This window comes from Sminthopsis crassicaudata, chromosome 4 (assembly GCF_048593235.1).
Source record: "Sminthopsis crassicaudata isolate SCR6 chromosome 4, ASM4859323v1, whole genome shotgun sequence".
NCBI classification, from domain to species: Eukaryota; Metazoa; Chordata; class Mammalia; order Dasyuromorphia; family Dasyuridae; genus Sminthopsis; species Sminthopsis crassicaudata.
This window is the reverse complement of record NC_133620.1, coordinates 385170030-385193545: the sequence shown is the minus strand read 5'-3', so window position 1 is coordinate 385193545 and position 23516 is coordinate 385170030. Positions and strand designations below refer to the sequence as shown.

General features: G+C 33.8%; 1 protein-coding gene across 2 annotated transcripts in view; it reads right to left on the bottom strand.

Moving 5' to 3' along the window:
• The window catches only part of SLC35F3 (solute carrier family 35 member F3), a 511111-nt gene that overhangs the window by 99506 nt on the left and 388089 nt on the right, over positions 1 to 23516 (bottom strand). For both annotated transcript variants that reach the window (XM_074262421.1, XM_074262423.1), the window contains one exon: positions 20319 to 20643. In XM_074262421.1, coding sequence (XP_074118522.1) covers positions 20319 to 20643 — 325 coding nt within the window. The remainder of the gene's footprint in view (positions 1 to 20318; positions 20644 to 23516) is intronic.

Sequence of the window (23516 nt, the reverse complement as noted above, 5' to 3'; positions counted from 1 at the left end):
ATATTTTAAGACATTAAGTAAATTTAGCTTAGCTGGTTTTTTCTTAATTGTAAATATTCACAATAGAGTTATTTTTTCCTTTAATGCTCAATGATTTATTATCAGTTTTATTATGTATTTCTCCTAAACCAGGTGAGAATTTTTTTCTCTGTGTTTCAGATATGGAAAATAGAACAGAGAGAGAAAGCATGACTTTCCCTGTACTACACCCAGAATTAGTTGCAGATTTAGGAACAATACATTGTATTACACTGAAAATTTAGCTGGCTTCTTACTTCCCTCTGACAAGCCTCCAGTGCCAGAAACCATTTAAGTCAGAAAAATTTCATCCTCATGGAAGGCAACTCATGACAAAGTTCTCTTGTATATGCAGCTGCAAGGAATATTTTCAACTTATGTAATTTCTCTCTTTGAGATGGAATAAAAAAGAAAAGAATAACTTTCTATGGGTATTCAGGACTCCATGGCAGGCTAGAATACATGCAAGACTTTTATGATTTGAAATCCACAAGTCAAACCAAAACAAACTCTTCCTTACTCATAGCAGATATGTGATGCAGTTCTAGAATCTGATGACTAAGCAATTTAAAATTCGAATGGACATTTCTTGAGGTTTTTCCTTGAAATTTCCTTTCAGTTGGCTGCCTCCTTAACACTGAGCTTTCCCAATGGTGGATGAAACTGTCCACTTCAGTACCAAAAAGACAAAGACAAAACAACTGTAAAATAATTTTCAGAATTAAATCCACTTGCTAGAAAAAAAAAAGTTTTACAATTTTAAAACATTTAAAGAGTCTTCAAAAAATTTCCCTTGAATATGGTCAAAATATCCCCCCTCTCAGCACACTAGACACCTCTGTAAGGCCAGAAATAATAGATGAGTTGTCAATCTGCCATCCTGATCATTAAAAAAAACCCCAGACTTTTAATTATCTAGAATGATTTAGGAATATTTTTATTTCTATGTTGGCATTTCTGATTCTAGATTTTTGCCCTATTCATGATACTACTTTCTGGTGATGCATCTTGACATGTGATAGATGATAGTTTAATGTTTTACAGCTTAACTCATAGTACTGTTATCAAAGAGGGTCTTAGAACTGCTTTCAGTGCAGATCAGAAATCACAATTTCAGATTACAAAGATGTAGGGAAGACTAGAAAGCAACAATGTCCTTTTTGTCATACTCTAGAAATGTTTTTTTTCCTGTCTTATGTTTAGATGCATGTTCTTTAATATAGTCATTTGTAAGGTCTAATTTTTGCCCATTTTACACAGGAGAAAGACCAGTTCACATCCCTCTAGCAGGTATCTACAGTCAATCATTTTTCTTGAAAACTTTCATCAGGCCTTAAAAAGAAGTGACTTTAAAATAACCAATCAGCATTATGATTAATAATGAAATATTAGTAGCATCTTTCCCACCCATTCTGAATCTGACATGTTTAAACTAATTCTTTCATCAATTTACTTCACTCTTCTCTCTGGAGAAACTTGGAACAAAATAATACAGCTCTAATTGTACTTTTCCTGCAATGAGAGAGCTTTAATTTCCAGAGCTTTTAATTTATTTTAGTTTTTAAATTAATAATACGTGCATGATTGAGAGTAACTCATTAAATTTAAGTGTCATGTAGTAGCCTCTTAGAGAAAAAAGTACAAAGTGATCCTGATGTACTCCTAAGTGTTACATTAGGCTCATAAATCATATTTGTTATCTCTCTGCTTATAGCAGAAAATAGCTGAGGAGGTAAACTTAATTACTATAATTCTATTTCAACAAAGGCCACTCTCCTCCAGGAAGCCCAAGAATAGAATGTTCCACAAACAGATCAGACCTGACAGCTTTTCTGACCAATCAGAACCTTTTGTGTGGTTCTACTGGAAAACACAGGGTTTAGCCTTAGAATCAATAATTTTTATATATAACCGGGTTGCTTCCAAGGCAATTATGTAGATTCTGAGTCTCAGAAACCCATCAGCATAGTCTGATTCATTTTCAGAGGATAATCACCTAGGTTAAAGGGAACACTCTTGAGATCCCCAGAGAGCCTGATCTGGAGACTCATTAATGCTTGCTAGGATAAGCACCATACATACCCTTGCTAGAATCAGAGGTGGTTATCCTGGAGGGCATTGCAGGATTAATGGGAAGAAGGACTTCAAATAGCTATATTTTAATAAAAAAGTAGGTTACAAAATACAAAGAATTATGGAAATATGTTCATTATTGTTTCTCAGGTAACATGCCTATAGGTGATCTTTGACAACAGATTAGTCAATTAGTAAACATTTATTAAGAACTGATTATGTATTGGGCACTGTACCAGAGATAAAAATATAAAAACCAAACAGTCTCCCCTTTCAAGAAATTTACATTTCTGTGGGGGAAATGATATGTCTACACATATAAGTATATGCATAGTACAAATAAGAAAATACAAAGTAATTTTGGTTGGGATTGAGAGATACATCAGAATTTACATTTGAAGTAAGCTAGGGATTCCACAGTGTCCAAGTGAGAAGGGAAGGCATTCCAAGAAGGGAGTACCAACTGGAGAGGTAGTACCATGTGTGAAGAATAGGAAGGTCGGTTTGGCTGAATTCTAGTTTATACAAGGGAATAAAATAAAACACACTTGGTAATGGAGGTTAGAGTAAGATTGTGAAATTTTGCCTCAAGTGACTATGGGTATGAAGGGCATTTGTTCCAGTTTTGTTTTTAAAATAAGGTATCTAGACAGAAAATGATAATAAACGAATGTTGGAGGGGACATGGGATAATTGGGACACTGATACATTGTTGGTGGAACTATGAACAGATCCAATCATTCTGGAGAGCAATCTGGAAATATGCTCAAAAAGTTATCCAACTGTGCATATCCTTTGACCCAGCAATGTTTCTACTGGGATTATAGCTCAAAGAGATCTTAAAGTAGGGAAAGAGACCCATATGAACAAAAAATGTTTGTGGCAGCCCTTAGTGGCAAGAAACAGGAAACTGAGTGGTTGCCCATCAAATGGAGAATGGCTTAATAAGTTATGGTATATGAATCTTATGGAATATTATTCTGTAAAAAACGACCAACAAGATGATTTCATAGATGCTTGATGAGACTTACAGGAACTGATGCTAAGTGAAATGAGCAGAATCAGGAGATCATTGTACATGGGAACAACAAGACTATATGATGATCAATTCTAATGGATGTGGCTCTCTTCAACAATGTGGTAATTCAAACCATAGTGATGAAAAGAGCCATCTATACCCAAAGAGAGGATCATGGGTACTGAGTGTGGACTACATTTATAGCATTCTCACTCTGCTGTTGTTTCCTGCATTTTATTTTCTTTTACATTTTTTTTCCTTTTTGATCCGATTTCTCTTATGCAGCAAGATAACTGTATAAACATGTACACATATATTGGATTTAATATATATTTTAACATATTTAACATGTATTGGACTACCTGCCATCTAGAGGAGGGGGTGGGGGGAAGGAGGGGATAATTGGAAAAGAAGGCTTTGCAAGGGTCAATGTTGAAAAATTAACCTTGCATATATTTTATAAATAAAAAAACTTTAATAAAAAATAAAATAAAATAAAAATGAATGAAAATAAAATAAGGTATCTATCAACCATGATTCCAGAAGATAGATGATAAACTCTGCTACCTATGTCTTGTTGGAGAGCTGGTGGAATTCAAAATGTACAATAAGACATACATGTTTAGAAATGCTCGATTTATGAATTTGTTGACAATGTATTTTTGTTATAAAGTTTTTTTTCCTTTTTAATGGGGAGAGGGGACTGGGAGTGAAAGAAAATAAATGCTCATTAACTGAAAAATAAAATAAAATTAAGAAAATACACACACAAATGAAGTAAGTTATAAAGCATCCTGGAATATGCTCACAGAATTACAAGTCTTATTGAAGAAGCATTAGTTCAACACATAGCTGAATGGAAATCTACCCTACACATTGAGCTTGTGGCTCGCTAATAATCAGATTTTTCAGACCAACTGCTGTTAAGCTAATTTTCTTAACTACAGTACTGTATAGGGCTTTATATTTATTCCTATAAAGTCTATTCTTGTTAGATGTAGACCAACATCAACCTGTCAATGTCATAGATAGCATCATGGAATTGTAGACCCCACATTGTTACAAGACCCCATATGGGGCTGTGACCCACAGAAAGATTCTCATCCAACAGCTTCATTTTATAGATTAAAATTTTGAAGACCAGATAGACTATATTTTTTCCATGGTATCATATGGGGATAAACTGGATACTCCTAACTTTGAGGAAATGGGTTATGCTGATTTAACTATTGCTGTTGTTTACTTGTGTTCAACTCTCTGTGGCTTCATTTAGGGTTTTCTTGGCAAAGATTCTGGAGTGGTTTGTCATTTTCTTCTCCAGCTCATTTTACAGATGAGGAAATGGAGGCAAATAGGGTTAAGTGACTTGCCTAGGGTCATACAGATGTGGTCAGATTTGAATTAAGTCTTTACTGACTTCAGATCTAGTGTTCTATGTATTTCACCATCTAGCTGCCTCTGACTTAATCATAGTAAAATTAAAGTCGTGTTAATATTAAATTAACATTATTAAAGCTTGAAGTGGTATTAGAGGCCATCTAAAACAGCACCCTCACCAGACAGAGAAAGAAACTGAAGTCTAAAGAGGCATAAATTCAGTTAATGCATTACTGAGCTAGAATGAGACCCTATTTGGATTCTTAAAACTTCTCACTACGTCATCCTTTTTCAAGTGCTTTGCAATATGAGGAAAATCATTATAATGCACAGTAGAAAGAAGAGAAGTCCAGATCCATATAAGTGTTCTGTGAAACAAATGCAAAGAAGAAAACATGGTTGCTTGGGCAGCATGTCATGGCCTTCTGGAAAGATCAACTTTTGAAAACTGTTTTAATTTTCAAAAACAAACATTAAGAAGATTTGACAGCACATTACTTTCAAGATAAATGAGTCATCTCATGTTCCTGTCTAGCTTTCAGCTTAACTTCTAGAATAAAATGACAGTGGTATGTACCATGCAAACTCCCTACTCTCCTTCCCTCTGCCAAAACTTGCCTAAATTCTCACCTCTTCCAAGAAATCTACCATGATTAGTAGTTATGGAAAGAATGCCTGACATTCATTATAAGGATTTTTCTTCTAATTTTTTTGAGGGGAGCAGAAAAGTGGGGGTGGAAGGAAGAAAAATAAATGCTTGATAATTGAAAAAATAAATACAATCAAAAAATAAAGAATGCCTTCTTAACCTGACATTAGCACCACTCTAATTACACATCCCATTTCCTGGAAAACTTAAAGCTAAAGGAATAAGTTTCTTGGGGTATGATTTGTTTACTTTTACTAAGTCTTGGGGTATGACTTGCTTACTTTTACTAAGAACCAAAAGAAAAAAATAAAACTAAATACCAAACCTTATTCTCCTTAGAGAGCAGGAATGATGGCTTTTTGTATTCTTCATAGAGAGCCTATTACACTACAGATACTTATATTCTGGGTCCAATAAGCATGCTCAAGAAACTCTTTCTACTATTCTTATACTCCATTGCCTTTATTCTGGCTCTCCTTACATGGGTTTAGGCTAGCTCATATCCTTAGCAAACACTCAGTAACCACTTTTGGGGAGTCAGAGTATCATAGAATTTGAGATTTGAAAAGAACCTAAATGATCACCTTGTCTAACCCATATTCAAAGACAATTCCTACTACCAGATTCCTCTCAAGTACTTCTCCAGCATGTGCTTGAAAATTTCCAATTAGAAGGAAGCCATCCCATTTCAATGTAACCCATTCTACTTTTGGTTATTTCTTATCTATTAGAACAATTTTCTAGATATCACCCATTGCTCCTGATTCTATTAGAATAAGACTAATATTTCTTATATATAGTCAAGTCTCTTTTGTGGGGGCTTTCTTTGGTCCTAAAAATGATGCAAAAGTAAAAAATGAGAATGTTGACACATTGAACCTAAGGGAAATAGAAAGTTAGGTTCCCATGACCACCAAAATTGGAATCTTTCACTTGAGATTGCTGAAAGCATGTTTTTCTACATACAATTTTTATACAAAATATGAATTCTGATAATATATACTTTCTCTAATACAGTGACCATGAAATAACCCATAAAATGCAGTTCATAAAATGAAATTAGTAACATTTCCCCACTAATAATTCCCTAGAATTCTATGACCTTTTGTGCTAACATCTCAATAAAAAACATTGATTTCAGACAATATTCACTTTTCATAATATGTAAAATCTATAGTACTGCTTATTTCAATAAATTGTATAATTTTTATAATTGTTATATAACTGTGTTTTTATAATTATATATTATTGTATATAGTTGAATAAATTTACAATTTACAATTGCATATTGTAAATGCTTTTAAAACTGTATCTTACTTTCTACTTTGTCAAATGGTGGTGTTGTATATTATATTGCTGAGAAACCTCTTTACCTTGGTTGCCTTCTAAAAACCAAAAGAGAAATTGCTGGTATTTCAATAACTGCTATTGGAAGACCCTGAGATTGGAGATATCATAATATTGCCTCTAAGACTTTGTCTTTCATGGCTGGGAGATGGCATGGAGATCCTGAAGTATCTCAGAGTGTGAGATCACAGTGCACGTGAGCTGATTTTTAATCTTGAGGTTACAAACCATGATGGGATCAGTAGCCTCGAAGTTTCTAGTTAGATGGTCAAAGAGGCCTACAGTGGCTGCAGACTTTCTGGCACTGTTTATCTTTTCTCATTGAGCCACATCACTGACTTTGTACTTGGATTTAGAGCCTGAAAATCATAGACTTTGCATATTGCAACACAAATTTTGAGTTTTCAAGTCAAACAATGAATATTTACAATGAATGCATAGAAAGTGCTTTACAACTATAGAGTGAACAAGATCAGTAAAGGGCCTAGTAGGATACAAACTACTCTACAAACCTGTATGCTTCATACTCTTGTTTTTTCCCTACTGTGTATAGCCGCAAAAATGCCTGGTTGTCTGTGTGAAAACGAATATCTAGTTACTAATAAAATCATGTGAATGCTTGAAGTCAAGAAAGTTAAATGCCTAAATGTTGAGAACTGAATGTATTTATCTAAAGACTTAAGATACTTGAAGACAGCAATCAGGTCCTTGTGTCTTCTCTTCTCCAGATTAGACATCCTCAATTCCTTCAAATAGTTCTCCCATATCAGAGACTCAATACCACTCACTATACTGGATGCCTTGCTAGGGGAGAAAATACCCCTTTAAACCACAGGTCTCAAATTGAATATAACACCTCATTTAAATACTTGCAAGGGCAGAAGACAGAAGCATTATTACCTCTTTATTCCTAGATGCCATATTTCTTTTAATATAGCCCTGAAAACTTTTTTAATACATACATACATATCTATCTATCTATATATAATCTATCTATCTATCTATCTATCTATCTATCTATCTATCTATCTATCTATCTATCTATCTAAACAATGGCTCTAGACAGCTGCTGAAATCCCTTCCAACTTTGAAACTATCTAATTTATGTGGTTCTATGACTTTGGCAATATATGTCATTCTCTTTATTTTGGTTTTCTCATCTGAATGAAACTTGGTACCCTTTCTTCTTTGGATATTTTATTTATTGAGATAAACAAAAACAATGATGTGTGAGAAAACTAAGAAGAAGGCAATCCTTAGTCAAAAAGTTATAGAACATTGAGATGGATGATTTACATAGGACTATACAGGAATTTTAAAGATTTTGAGGTTAATAGCTAGCAAATGCTAATAACTAGAACTTTTTGGCAAGTATAAAATACTTGTATTTTGCTTATCTTGGCTGTTTCTGATAGAAATATGAATTTTGTTTCACAGAGGTGAGTCATTTCACATAAAGAAACTGCTTTGAGGCAGGAGTCAGTCAGAAACTGAAGATAAAAGATTGAAAAAGCAGAGGAAGGGAAAAGAAATTCAATTTTCTTTTTGATTCAAAGGAGATAAGCCTAGCTGAGTCCATCCTAATAACTGGTTCATGGAAAACAGCTAATTGGAGAAGAAAAAAGTTTCGAAGTCATGTTACCTTCCTATACAGCTGATTGGAAGAAAAACTGCTGCTGAGAGCTCATTGGAGAAATGAAGACTCCTCAGCTGCCAAACAGTTTGGGATAAAAAGGAGGCTTTTCAGCCTTTCTTTTTTTTTTTTAAACATATACGACTTTTTGTTTATTTCTTTGTGTTGGAAATCACACGGTACACTTGAATAAATCTGCGATTTGATTAATTTCCAGATTTCCTTCAGAGATGCAATCCATCCATGCCTTACCAACCTGTATAATTCTTTTTATCCCAAAAGACTGCCGCAGTAAATCCCAGTGAATACTAAAGCTATCTGCCTATCATTCTTCATTAAAGAAAGAGTCCATCACTTCCTGTCATATTTTTTGATGACACTCTTTATTCTTGTAATTTTTCAGAATTTCATATTGTTTATATATTAGAGTTTCTTGTACCTTACCATTGCCCTCTGTGTAATACTTATGCTTAATCCTTCAAATGCAGTGATATTCCAAGTTGTTGTTTGTGCTTCATTTTTGAAGAGGTCTAATGACATAATCGATGATTCCAAGTATTACTGTCTTAATCTACCTTGGTTTTTTTTTTTTGTTGTTTGTTTTGTTATTGTTGTTTTTTTGCTAATGAAAGAGGAACAATCAAAAATTTGTCTGTTTTTATTGACACCTCTAGTTTAAGAGCGTGCTTGGATAGTTTTGCAAATCTCTAACTTAGAGGAACTGTTTTTGACTAAAAGAACATAATTCTGCATACCAAAAGATCCATTTGAATATACAAATCAGTAGAGAAGATGTGATTTTTAATGCCATCCAGCATTTTTAATGCCAGCTATTTTCTACGAAGACCAACAACATGGTGTAGACCAGAGTTGTCCCTATACACATAGGTTTCCTTATGCATATATCTATCTGTTACATTTCTGTAAGTTTGCAAGTGTCCCACTGGTGGGAGAGGATGACATATTTATGGGTGGACTATAATGTTATGTATTATTAGTCTTTACATTATGTTTAGTATGATTAAGACTAAGTGGTCCCATCATGGCTGATTCATTCAAGTGGGAATCATACTTATAGGGGGCTAGAAGCTGCAATTATAATTATTAAATATATAGTTTTCCTGTATCACATTTACAAGTAGGACACTAAAACTGAGTGGTGTTAGTAAGTGGCCACTCCTTTATAGGAAAACTCCCAACTTGCCAGCATTAAGAGCAGACAAGATAAATCATTGATGCTATTCTTAAGGAGAGTTAGCTAAGAGAGAGAAAACTCATCCTAAAAAGAACAGGTACCTGTTTATGTCCAAGTTGCATGCAACAAAAGACATTTGTAGTAAGCATTTTCAGACTCCTTCTGGTCTGAATATTCTAGGATTCTATGATTGATTTAAAGGTAGTATTTGAGAGGCACTCATATCATTGTGCTATGGAGAAAGTAATGGATTTGAAACTGGACTGCTTGTTACCTCTGAGAATTTAGGTAAATTATTCAGCCTCTCAATTACCTCATCTGTAAAGTGAAGGAAACCGATGGGTGTGGTATCACATGCCTATCTATAATCTCTGCTACTGAGGGAGACTGAAACAGTATTTCTTGATCTTGGGAGTTCTGAGCTACAGTGGGTGAGGCTGTTTAAGTGCCCACACTAAGTCTAGCAGCTGTGTGGTGAACCTCTCAGAGAATAAGTGTGGGTGTGTAGAGGATTTGGGCAGAAATAAGACCAGGCTAGGGAGGGACAAACTAGATCAGGTTAGAAATGGAGCAAGTCAAAGCTTCCATGATGATTAGTATCTGTGGCACATTTAGCCGGGGCAAGATAGGAAGACCCAGTCTCTAAAATAAAATTAAATGAAAGCATCAGAGTAGGTGGCTTCTAAGCTCCAAAGATACAATGCTATAAAAAGGTGATTTGTGAAATTTCAGTACAAACTGGATGATATGACTGAATTATTTTTAACTCTCTGGGAGTTGTGTAAAACCTCAAACAATGAACTCTAATAGCTAGGGATACAGGAGTGGGGGAATATTGTTTATTCCCCTTATCATTACTTTATACCACTCCTCTTTCTCTCTGTCCCTCAATATATGTCCCATTTTTATAATCCCAACATGTTCATTTTCTTTGATCATATCATTCTTTGATCACTCTGTCTTCTGTGCCTATCTAAAACTGATGCATTTTTAAAGGCTAAACTTATGTCTGTCTTAGGCTTCATGAGCAAATATATTTTACAATTACCATTTCTTCCACTAGACTCCTCTTGCTGTTGTTATTTGTCCTTTGTTCTCCAAGAGGACCATGACATCAGAAAGGGGATGCCATGATATACAAATGAATTGAATTTAAGTGAGGGAGGGCTGTACAATGTCACCTGCCTCATTTTCCCTTCCAGAATCATCTGAGTCCAGCGGCCAGATATAGATCAGGATGACTGGAGATGGCCCTGGAAGACATAAGGGATCTTGGCTTTTTTAAGCTAAGATCTTCAACAGGTCTCAGTTTGACTGAGACCTCACCCATTCAATGCTTAAGACTAGGTAGCAATTGAGGCAAACAAGCCCTTCTTTGATGTAATTTTTAAAAATCTGCTGCCTGATCTGCCATCTTGTTTTAGATGTTGAAAATATTCAAAGAAGTACTGGAGCTTTTATCTATACAGGTGACTAGCTTTCTTGGTTGAAGCTCAAAATCAGGGCACTCAGCAACAAAGCAAACTGTATTGATACTAATTATCATTAGTTGAATAGCTGTCACTATTACAAGATCATTAATGTACTAAAATTCAAAGAAACGGCAATATAAACAATATAACAGCTATAGTAGAAGCTTTACATAGACTGAAAAATATAAGATTAAAAATGATAATTTATCTCCTTTTTTCCTATGGGTTGAAACATCAGCATTAGAATTATATGGGGATAGAGCTTAGAAAGACTCCAAACAACTTGCTGCTCTATAGAGTTGGTCCAAGTAAACAATCACTGAAGTTGAGTCTATGCAATGATGAATAATCCTACCTCATTTCAGAGAAAGTCTAAACTTAGTTATTTGGAGAGTATTTTGGGGGAGTCTGTGGGGGTGTGCGTCTTTATTCTATTTTACTGTATCAAGTCAGCAGCTGTCTACTGGTTTTGAGGAAAAACACTCACAAGTTATATTTACTATTAATATTAACATAGGCCAATGGCTCAAAAGACATAGCCAAGCAAGCAGCATCTGGGGGCTATTTGATAAATGTATACAGATAAAAGCATCTTGAAGTAAATAAATAATGCTTTGTGCTTGATTTTTTTACACTGAAATATCAGCTTATGTTTCTAACTGAATCTTTAGCGGGACTGGAATTTCCAAAGGAACTATCAAAATAACCCTCTACTCTCCTACACACCACATATATCTCATTTCTCTTCCATATCTTTTATTGGAGATGCTGAGCACCATTGTAATTGTCTACACCTCAGACTTAGGGTATTAACTGGCTATTGTACTGTCTTCATACCATTTGTTTGCTTCTTATATATGGATATCTTTACTCTGCTTATAGAATATAAATTCCTTGAGAGCAATGATTTCTTTTGTTTGCTTTTTTATACATTCATTTGTTTCTGTGAGGCATTTGGGGTTAGGTGACTAGTTCAAGGTCACATAGCTAATAAATGTTAAATGTCTGAGGCCAAATTTGAATTCAGGTTCTTTGGACTCCAGGGCCAGTGCTCTGTTTGTTTATTTTTAACTCCTCAATGAATAAGAGACCTAACCTCAGAGTCAGGAAGATGTGGATTCAAGTCCTTTCTTTATACATACTGGCTGTGTGACCGTGGGTAAGTTACTTGATTTAGTCTTTCTAGGATTATAAATTGTAAAGAAGATGCTAACCTGCATCATAGAGAGGTTTCCCTATACTAGTGAAACCAGAGCTACTATCATATTTCACATACAGGAGAAAGTTGCTGTTGATTGGTTGATTGAAGGGGTCAGGGTATATATGTCTATACTTTACTAAGCCCTGAATATGATCAAATACTTCTGGCTTAGGAATATTTCTGTGTTACCATAGGAAACCTTAAGGAAACATTTAAGAGATCCTTTAAAACTTCAGCACCTAAATATAAACTGTGACCATCTTTTCCTAAGTTGTCCATTACAGAGAATCATGACAAAGATGATTAGGTCCAAAGACCTCAGGAGAAATGAAGGTATGACAGCTGGCAACTAGTTTTGCTTGTTGGCTTGGAAGTTGCCTAAAATTAAGTCAACTTGAACCCCCAAATCTAGACTTGGCTCTCTTAAGCCAAAAATAAGCTTTAAAATAAAAGATGAACTGAACATTGGAAATTCTCCAGAAATGCCTGAACACAACAGTTTCAATGCAGTGGAAACCATAGTCAATTATGGTGGTTCTATGAAGTGAGTTCAGTAACCTGGGCATTGATCTCTCCTCATCCCCAGATTCAAAGTCCCCTTGGGCCATCTCAGTGGTTTGGAGAAGAACCATGGGTTAGTGGAAGTATCAATGGATCCACAATAAGAAGACAGGATTTTAATTCTAATTTTAAAAAATGACTATCTTTGCAGTCACTTGATCACAGTTTCTACATTAATAAAAACAATAGGGTTGGAGTAGACAATTTCCAATTTGCATTAATTCTCTAAATCTAAGTTTCTCTGTTAAGTGTTGGAGAGCATCTGAGGGGTTATGATAACTCTGCCTAGAGACCCAGGAAGATTCACAGTCTGAAAGAATCTGTTGGACTCAAACTTAAAATAATGGCTGACATGACTCATTTTACCAAGGCAACCTCTTAATTTCTGGAGTAGTTCTGGTATAAAAAGTAGACTTTTGAGTAATATTCTAGAGTAATTTACAGGAAATTGTCTGGTGAAATTATGTATTATAGGGTTCAGAAATAAGGGTTTGAAATGGATTTATTACCCCTAGTTCCAAACCAGCTTGAGGTTTTTATGACAGGAAGGCTGGTACGTCTTAGGGGAGGCAAAAGGAAATGAAATGTCAGATTTCTACTTGTTTGGGCTGATTGAGTTGTGATTTGCCATTTGTCATAGTACCTGTACTAAAATGCACCAGAATTTTTACAGCAGATTTTCTCATATTTTGGAGACAGAGGGAAAGGAAATGGAAATGTTTCATTAATACAAGGGGTTGCTGCAGGCTGGGAATCCTGTATGTTGACAGTTTAAAGCAAGAAACTTGACATTAGTAATACTTCACATTTTTGCCCTACAACTTGCTGGATTTTGTTGATGAACTAAAAAACCATCAAGAGTTCTAGAAATTAGGAATACTCCTACCACCACCACCACCACTACTACAACTACCACCACCACCACACTACTACTAGTACTACTAGTACTACTACTACTAGTACTACTACTACTAGTACTACTACTACTACTACTACTACTACTACTACTACTACTACTACTACTTGTTCAGGATTACAGAGGTAACAAGAATCTGAAGCGGATCTTTCTGATTAGAAATCCAGTGCTCTCTCTACTACATTGCTAACAGAAAATATACAATGAGCAGGATCTAGAACTTAATAGTGGGAAGATACTGGCCTAGATTATTCTTGGGAAATTCTTTAATGTTCTCTATTATTCCAAACCTTTTTCTATCAACAAGAGCATTAAAAATACAAATACCTCTTTAAAGAGGATATATTGAGATAAATCATGGAGCATCCTGATCTTAGAAAATTACAAACAACCCTAAAAGCAATAAAAAGTTACAGGAAGAGTAAGATTACACCATGATGCCAAAGGATATGCCTTCACAGCCAAGACCAGAAAAAAAAATTGGTTAGGCATGTTGCAAGAGAGGCAGCAGATGGACAATACAAGTGGCATGTGGTATTCCTGAGATATTAAAAGAAAGAAGAGTGGTCTTCTACAAATAGAATGATTTGGGATTAATGAAAAGCATGGATACCTGTCACATGGATTAGGAAGGGTTACAATCTTCATCAGTTGAAAAAATAGTTTTCCAGGGCAGCTAGATGGTGCAGTGGATAGAGGACCAGTTCTGAAGTTAGAAGGACCTGAGTTCAAATCTGGTCTCAGACATTTAATACTTTCTAGCTGTGTGACCCTGGGAAAGTCACTTAGTCCCAATTACCTCAACAACAAAAACAACAACAACAACAACAACAACAACAAAAACAAAACAAAGGTAGTTTTCCTAATGAAATCATCGCTTTGCTAAAGTAACAAAACATTTTTTGCAAGTAGTTTTGCAAGTAGATGGTACTTAATAAATGACTGATCAACTGAATTATGTGAAAGACATAAATAATCCATAAATCTCCTTATTAATATTTTTAGGAACATTAAAATGCATAAGAACTTATGAATCCCTACCTATAAAGCAATCTACAATATGTATTCTGTTTCTCTTATCACTCAGATCAATTAAATAGATCTTTGTTAAAGATCTTTTTAAAAGATCTACAAGGAGCAAGACACTTAAATACAAAAGCAAAATAAAAGTTTCCAATCAAAAGTAGTTTACAAAATTTTGAAGAGTCAAAATGATGATGATGATGAGAATTATAATTAGCATTTACATAGTATTTTGAGGTTTGCAAAATGTTTTCACAAATTTGATCCTCAGAAGAATACTATGAAGTAGGCTCTATTATTAGCCCCATTTTACAGATGAGGCAATTGAGGCAGAGATAAGTTAAGTGACTTACCCAGAGTCACACTGCTAATGTATGAGACTGGATTTGGATTCAGATATTGACTACAAATCCATCCTTCTATTTATTGAACCATCTGTCTGCCTCAAATAAAAAACACAAACAGAACAATTTTAAAAGCGGCTGAGCTCTGACAATGGGGGTATCACTAAGGAACTAGTGTGGAAGATGGATCTGAATTAGGTTCTGAAAGAAACTTGGGAAATATTGACTTGTTAAAAATAAGGGCTATTTTAAAAAAATAGCAGTGATCCCAGTGTTGACAATAGTGATTATTAGAAACACATTCACTTTTACCACTTTTGTTCAGGGCCAGTGCTAAATGGGGCAGTTAGATAGCTCAATGGGCTTAGGATCTGGAACTAACTTCAAATCTAGCCTCAGGCACAGTACAAATGGCTTACCCTCTCTGTCTCAGTTTCCTCAATTGAAAAATGGGAACACACATGATTTTCAGGGAGTACAAAAGAGAAGTAACATTGATAGCAGCATTATCTACTTCATTCAGGAATCTCAAAACATTGTAAAAATTTAAAAAGGAGTTTCTCTTTATGAGATAATTTGGGGATTATGTCTTTGAATTCAGAGAAGTAAAAACATTTCATGTACAACCTCAATTTTTTTCCTCTCAAAATACCTCTCTCAGCAATATCAATATGATCTTACTAATTACTAATCACAATAATGCCTAGTGAATGTAAACACCAAATTGTGGAACCCTAAGTATCCCTGCATACTGTAGTATCATGCATGTGATAAAGATGGGGAAGGAAGAGGGCTGATAGTCCTGGAATCTATTGTCATTGGGAATGGGTTAAAGATGGAACTATACATATATATACACACACACACACACATATATATATATATAAGAGAGGGATACCTTCATTGGGTGGGTTAAATAATAGGATGGCAAAGGATTGGATAGAAGTAAAGTAGATAAGTCAAGAGGGACAGGGATGGGGTAAGGGGTAGAAGCAGAGGAGAAGAGTGAGGAAGAATAAGAATAGCGTGAGAAGGATAATGAGGAAATTAAGAAAGGAAAATAAACAAGTAATTATAGCTTAAAATGTGAATTGGATGAATTCATCCATAAAATGGAAACAGATTAAAAATCTGAACTCAAAGATATTTTGCTTTCAGGAAATGTTTTAAAAATAAGAGATACACACAAACAAAAAAATCAGGAGTAGAATTTGGTATGTAAAAAAAAAAGCAGGATTATTGATCATGATGGCAGACAAAATTAAAGCTAAAACAGACTCAATCAAGGGAGAAAACTAGGGAAACTACACCAAATGCCAGTCATATTAATCAATATTGTTTTAGATGATTTAAAATAACTAGACAGTATAAGCTTGGAATGGAATGATGAGTAGAATTTAGAAACATAAGGAAAGGCTTGGACTTATGAAGGAAAATGTTATCTATCTTCAAAAAAACAGAAGATAGTGTGGAAATAAGTTTAGTGAGGTCTTACACATATGCATATTATTGTATATGTATATATATGTATATAATTATCAATATGTATAATATATGTATGATGTGTATATATGTGTATGGGTGTATATAAATGTGTATGTATATGTATATGTATATATATACACACACATAAATATATCCTCACTTAATTGTAACCTTCTTGATGTGATTAAAAAGAAGAAAATAGTAAAGTAAAAAATGCATAACAGAGAACAAAAGAAAATCTACAAAGGAAAAAAAGTGGATTTTGAATACAAAGTGTAGTTTTATTATATTAACTTTTTTGAAATGGAAATTTATTGCTTTGTATTTTGAATCCTTTCATGTGCTGCTGTGCATATGGCAATGTTTTTTCTTTTCTTATTTTGTATTTATGCTTAAAATAAAATAAAAATCCCCAATGAAATACTAAATAAGAATTATTTAAAAATTAAAAATGGATTCTTGAGTGTAACAAAACCATTGAAGTAATAAATAAAACTAGGAGATGATTTTATATAAAAATCTAATAAAATAGATGAACCATTGGTTAATATTATTTTAAAAAGAGAGAAGACCAAGTCACTAATATTAAAAATTGTTAAGGACCATGCCTAAAGGAAGGGGCAGGTCAATTCTTCGAGAGCCTCCATAGCTATGAAGGAGTTGCAAAGCAGCCTTAACTAACAAAGAAGTTCCTTGTGGTTTGAGAATGAAATAAATTGGGGGAAGAGGGAAGAGGAAAGATGTCAGAGAACAGCAACTGCCTCTTAGTCTCCTTGTATCATCATCATCCTCTCACATGAAGAGATCCATTCTATAGGTCTGAGTTAGACCTCTAGCAGCCACTAGCAGGTAGCTCCCATATCACAACATAAAATGAAAAGGTTGAATATACAATTAATGAAAATGAAATCAAAGAAATTACAAGGAGTTATTTTGTCTAATTATATGTTGCTAAATTTAACAATCTAAGTGAAATGAAATGATAGAGATGAAATACTACTAACCATAAGAAATGATGAGCTAGTTGATTTTAGAAAAATAAGGAAAGACTTGAATGAAGCAATGAAGAATGAAATGAACAGAATCAAGAGACATTGTACACAGAAAAAGCAAAATACTTCTAAGAACTACTTTGAATGACTGTCAATTTAAATATTATATATATGTATTAAGTAATATATATATTAAGTATTGATATATATATCAAATCATCTACCTATGAAGATGCTATCTACATACAAAGAATTGACAAATAGATATATAGTATGCTTTTGTCTCCTACCTACCTACCTATCTATCTGAAGATATAGATATCCATATATACACACATATATGAACACACACATACATGTTTGAGTTTAATGGTACTCTTCTCTAGGGTAGGATGAGGAGGGAAGAAAAAAACCAAAAGTGCATAGCAGAGAACATAAGAAAACTTGGAAGCACATAAAAACAGGATAGTTTTGAAAATGATGTATAGTTTTTTTAAGTAAAAAAAAAGTGTGAAAGGGAAATTCATAGTTTTCTGTTGAATCCTTTCTTCATATTTTGCATATAATTTATACATTTTCTATAACAGTAACACTTAGAAACAATTTTGTAAAGTCTAAGAACTCTGATCAATGCAATGACTAATTATGATTCCAGAAGAATTTCACCCACTGCCTGAAAAAGAGGCAATAGACCCAAGATAGAGAATGAAATGATATATATTTTTTGGATAAGAACAATGTGGGAATTTGTCTTGCATATTTACTGCAAATGTTTTCTTTTCTTCTTTCTAAGTGGAAGAGGGGGTTTGAGGGAAAGAGAAGTTAAAGGCTTATTAATTGAAAAGTAAAATAGTCTAAATAAGGTAATTTAAAAATCAACATGCCTTTCAGAGCAGGGGTTATAAGAAATACAATTCCCTAAATACAAGTTTAATGCTCCTGTCAATACCTGTTAGGAACTGTACTTATCTTAACATTCACTTTCTTTTGGATCCAGAAGGCCATTATATTACCTTTCTGTCCTGGGCTGTTCTAGGATCTTTTCTGACCTGTTGGCTATTGCCATGGAAAAGAAAGGTGACAGTTTACTCCAATGATACTTTTCTCTTACACTGGTAACATGAATCATTGCTAATTTCTCTCTATCATAAACTCTCCTGGACTTTCTAATCAACCTCAGATCTCCTACTTGTTATCTCTTCACTGTCTTTCTGAATTTCTTTTTTTTTTTAATTGGAGCATTTTGGGCCCATTTATCTAACTCATTCACTCATTATGCATCTCTTTCTCTAGATGAATGGTTCCTTCACTTTATAACATGACTTCTTAAAGGAAATCCCTCCTCCTTGACTAGTTTAAATAACTTGACTAGTTTAAATAATTTGACTAGTTTAAATAAATAAACAAAACAAAACATATTTAAACAAGGTAATGCAACTAATGCAAGCTACTTTGTACTTAAATGCATGTTATGAAATGAATTGATGCTTGTAAGTAGTCAAATGAGAATTACTATCTTGTTTTGTACTTTTGACTCAAATCTAATGTTTGATACAGTCCTTATATGGAGGGGAAGAAGTGCTTCTGGTCTCTGATGTCTGGTTTCTTTAGATTATATGCTCTTGATAAATTGTTGCAATGAATTCAAAATGAGAAAACATCAAAGAGATGTTTAATTTTCACGGCACCAGAACAATTAAATATAACTTGATTTGGAGAGAAAAAATATTTTCATTTGCATTTTCAAGAAAATCTCATGAAAACTTTATGGAAAGAAAACATTACTGCTATAGTGTGCACATAGCCTCAGACACCAAAGGCCAACAATGATCCAACCATAACATTTTTTTCACCTTTCCTGGATTCTTTGTGGGATTCAGCAAAGGTGAAGTGTGGAAGAGCCTTTGAGGCTGATTTCAGAGCCTGAAGTAAAGGAGAGCAAGAATGTCTTATGGGAAGACAATAATTCTGATTCTCCACAGCCTAGGTTCTTTTCATTCCACCATTTCAAACCAGTGTCATACTCTTTTCTTGCCTTTCCATGATCCATCCCCAAAGAGATATTGGAGAACATCCAAGAGAATTTGGATGAAGGCCAAATTATGGCAAATTTGTCTTACAAAGGAATTTTGAAGTTTTGTTCCTGTGACTTCATAGGATTATAGCTATGGTACTACAGGAAGCCTCACAGGCCATTCAATCTGCCTTTCTTCCCCCATTTTACTAACAGGGAAACTTAGGCACAGTGAATTTACATAACTTGCCCAAGTCCTGCCCAGGACCACAGAGGTTGTAAGTATCAAAGATAGGATTCGAATCCCGGCCTTCTGTCTCCAGAGCAGGTATTCTGAAAAAATAAACTGTACTCAGAGTAAGAAAGTCCTAAGTTTGAATCCTGACTGGATTCAAAATAAGTTACTTACATTTATTTATTCATTATTGTAAATTATATTACATAACTGTATATATTTTATGTAATATTATATTATAAATATTGTATTTATATATATTTATAACTGTGCTCTTGGACAAAGCACATAATCTATCTTAACCTTTTCAAGGTGGGAATAATGATAGCGCCAATTCACAGTGTCTTTGTGAAGATCAAATCAGATTGTAAATATCTAGGTATAATATATATCTTTCTATATATATCACTTTATAAATCTTAATGGGCTATATATGTGATGATTTTTTATTATTTTTAATAGTTAACTAGCTTCCTATGAAATCCTTGTGAGAAGATCAAGTGAGATATGATATAATAAGCCCTTTGCAAATCTTAAAACCTATATATAAATATTATCATCATTATCATAATTTTCATTTTAATTATTTACCATTAATGAACCCAAAGCTTTCCCTCTTACAGAGCATAAGCAACAAATTCAGATGTAATACCAAGGAGAAAATAGTTCTCCCATCATCAGTTCTTAAAGATTAGTACCAGTTCTTATTCAGTCCACTAAAAGCACAAGATCATGAAAAGAGTTAGATCATGAAGTCCTCCTTACCTGTATCTTTGTTTTAAAGACTGTTTCTCTGCAGATTTGCAAACATGCCCAATGTAGTATAAAGGAAAGAATAAAAAGTTCCAGTTGGTGGCAAACCATGTCAGGGTAAAGGGAGCATCAAATTTCTTGAAGGTCAGCTTGGCGAGTTGTGTGGAACCTGCCCATGAAGAACAGATACACAGAACCACTGCCACACCCCAGAAAAACTTCTTGAGCTGCTCTCTGGAGCATTTCCAACAGCAATGGCTGGCTCTCCCTCCAGTCTCCACTCCAGCTGGCATTTGAGTCTCTGTTGGGGCTGGAGAGTCCCGAGGGCGCTCATCCCCTGGAGAGAGGGGAAAAAAAATGAAGTGAAGTTTAACAGGGATTTGTGGACAGCACCTGAGTCATCCTCTCAAAATTTTCTATCTCAACAAAGTTGGGAATGGAATAGATTTGGGGTTGAACAAATGCCTATAAGCTAGAATTCGTTTGCAAAAGGGTGCTGGTGAGAGATCCTGTGAGAACAGAAACACTTGACCAATGTCATGTTCCTCTGTATTCAGAACACACACACATTAACTATCAATTATTAACCCCATGTATCTTCATGTATGTAATCTAAGGAAGCTGCAATAAAGATCCAGATTTTATAGTATACCTAATTAGCAAAAAATCATACTTTTCAATTGATCTAACAAGTCTCCTATACAAACAGACCCTCAGAACTTCCCCTCATTATATTTCTTCTTTAAAACCACAGTATTATAAACCTACTCAGTTTTTTTAGAGCAAAAGTTTCTAACCTTTTTTGAATCATGGATCCCTTTGGTAATCTGAGGAAGACTATGTACTTTTTTTTTAAAAGAATAATGTTTTTGAGTTGATAAATAATATATTTTGCTGATGTTCAGTTGTTTTCAGTTATTTGACTTTGCAACCTAAATTGGAGTTTTCTTGGCAAAGATACTAACTAGAGTGGTTTGCCACTCCTCCAGTTCATTTTACAGATGAGAAAACTAAGATAAAAAGGGTTAATGACTTGCCCAAAATTATATAGTTAGTAAGTGTCTGAGATCAGATTTAAACTCAGGGAGATGAATCTTCCTGATTTTAGAACTGACACTCTATCCCCTGTGTCATTTAGGTACCCCAAATGAAATATGTGTGATTACAATAAAACCTATTATTTCAAAATAAAGAGGCAGTTTCCCTCCCATTCAAATTCAAAGACTCCTGAAATCTATTCATGAAACACTTGAATTAAGAACCTTTGTATAGAGGGGTTCTTGTCTCTAGGAATGAAGATAAACATTAATCCATGGTACCAATCTGGTTCCCAAAATTTGGCATTGATTCATGTGCTATTCAATCGTTATAGGAAGGTGGAAATTGAACAATTTCTCTATTACTACTTTTCATTCATGTTGAAGATTTAAATAGCATTATTGCTTTATTCATGGCAAATTTTTTTTATTCATTTATCATCTTTATAACTATCCTAGGTTTGTCACCTAAGCATTGTCCTGGAACTGCTGGAAAATAACTAAAAAATGTTCCATATATATCAGATTTCTTTGTGTGGAATTGGTAGTAGTTATATTCATATAAATAAAACCTTCTACTTCTAGTAAAGCATCAAGTGAAAAACATAGTATCAAAATTCAGTTTTGCAAATCCTTTTTTCTGGATTACTTGCATTGCTCAAAGACTTTTTGTTATTGTTGTTGTTATTGAACATACCTATTTAATCAGCCTTAGCAAAGGGCTGATATAGAGAGTATTTTGAATAATTTAGGTTGGTGTTTGGAGTGGATTAAGAAAACAAATTGCATTTTAGGTCCTCTTAAGTCACACCTTCACTGTATGGGATTTGTTCATTGCCTTGGAACAAAAGACCAGATTCTAAGACACAGCTACTTTCAGGTGTAAACTCAAAATGCGGCATAATTTGTTTATGGATTACCTAACACTTTGGATTATCCAGTCTCCACTTCCCTCAGCATATATAAATAAAAACGAGGTGATTTAGTTGGGTTAAAAACACTCTTTGGTAGGTTGTTTTACCTAGAGATAAATAGGCATTTTTATGATGCCAGTTTTGTTGTTAAAAATCTAAATTTGAGCCATAATTGGAGGGAGCAAAAATCAATGTATAAATGAAAGACTATTTTATGGTACAAGCATATATAAGAATGCATTTTTGCTGAAATTGAAAAAAAATCTATGGCTAGAGTAAGTGTGTTTCTTGGTTTAGCTGCCTTATATTTTTAGAAGTAAAATGTATGGACAATTTCTATTTTGAGCTAATAAATTTATAAAAAGAGAAGTGATTGATTCTGTGGAGGCATCTAAATGAAGGCAGTGAGCATTAAATAATTTAATTTTCTGTTACTAAAATGTTTAGATTATAATAGTTATTCTCTAGTGGGCATTTTTCTAGTCATTTTACCAAAAGAAATATTAAAAATACACAAATGCCAAATGTAAATAAATTCATAGCTAAAGTGAATACCCTATCCTTTTAAAATAATAATAAGTAAGTAGAATAGATTCTCTGAAAAGAGTCAAAGAAAAACAAGCAAATACAGCCCATCCTAACCATTATCCAGGGATAGAACTTAATTCCAGTCCTAAGTACTTATTATCAGATTTGTAGATGACAGGAAGCTGGAAACAGTGACCAAAATTCTGGATGTGAAAATAGGAATTGTGTTCACTTGTGGATAACACATCTTTGGAAGGATAATAACAAGCTGGAATGTGTCCAGAGGAGGGTAACCTTAATAGTAAAGGAAATGAAGATAATTTCATATAAGAACAGTCAAAGGAAAGAAAAGGAAGAAAGGATGCTTATCCTGGAAAGCATGACTTATGGGTCAGTTAGAAAGACTATAATTATCTTCAAGCAGCTCATGGATGATAAAAAGAAGTTAAAGAGGATGTAAAGAGATTTGAACTCAGATCTATATATTAAGTACTCTATAATAATATATTACACATATTATATTTATACATATACAATATACATATACAATGCTATATTATTTCAATGCTATATTACAAATCACATAAAATTACATATATGATATACTATATAAAGTATAAACTGTATTATAAATTATAAATCCTAATAATTAGACCAATTCCAAAATGGAAAGAACTGCTGTAGGAAGTTGTGGAGTCTTTCTCATTACAGGTTTTTAAAAAAATAATTTA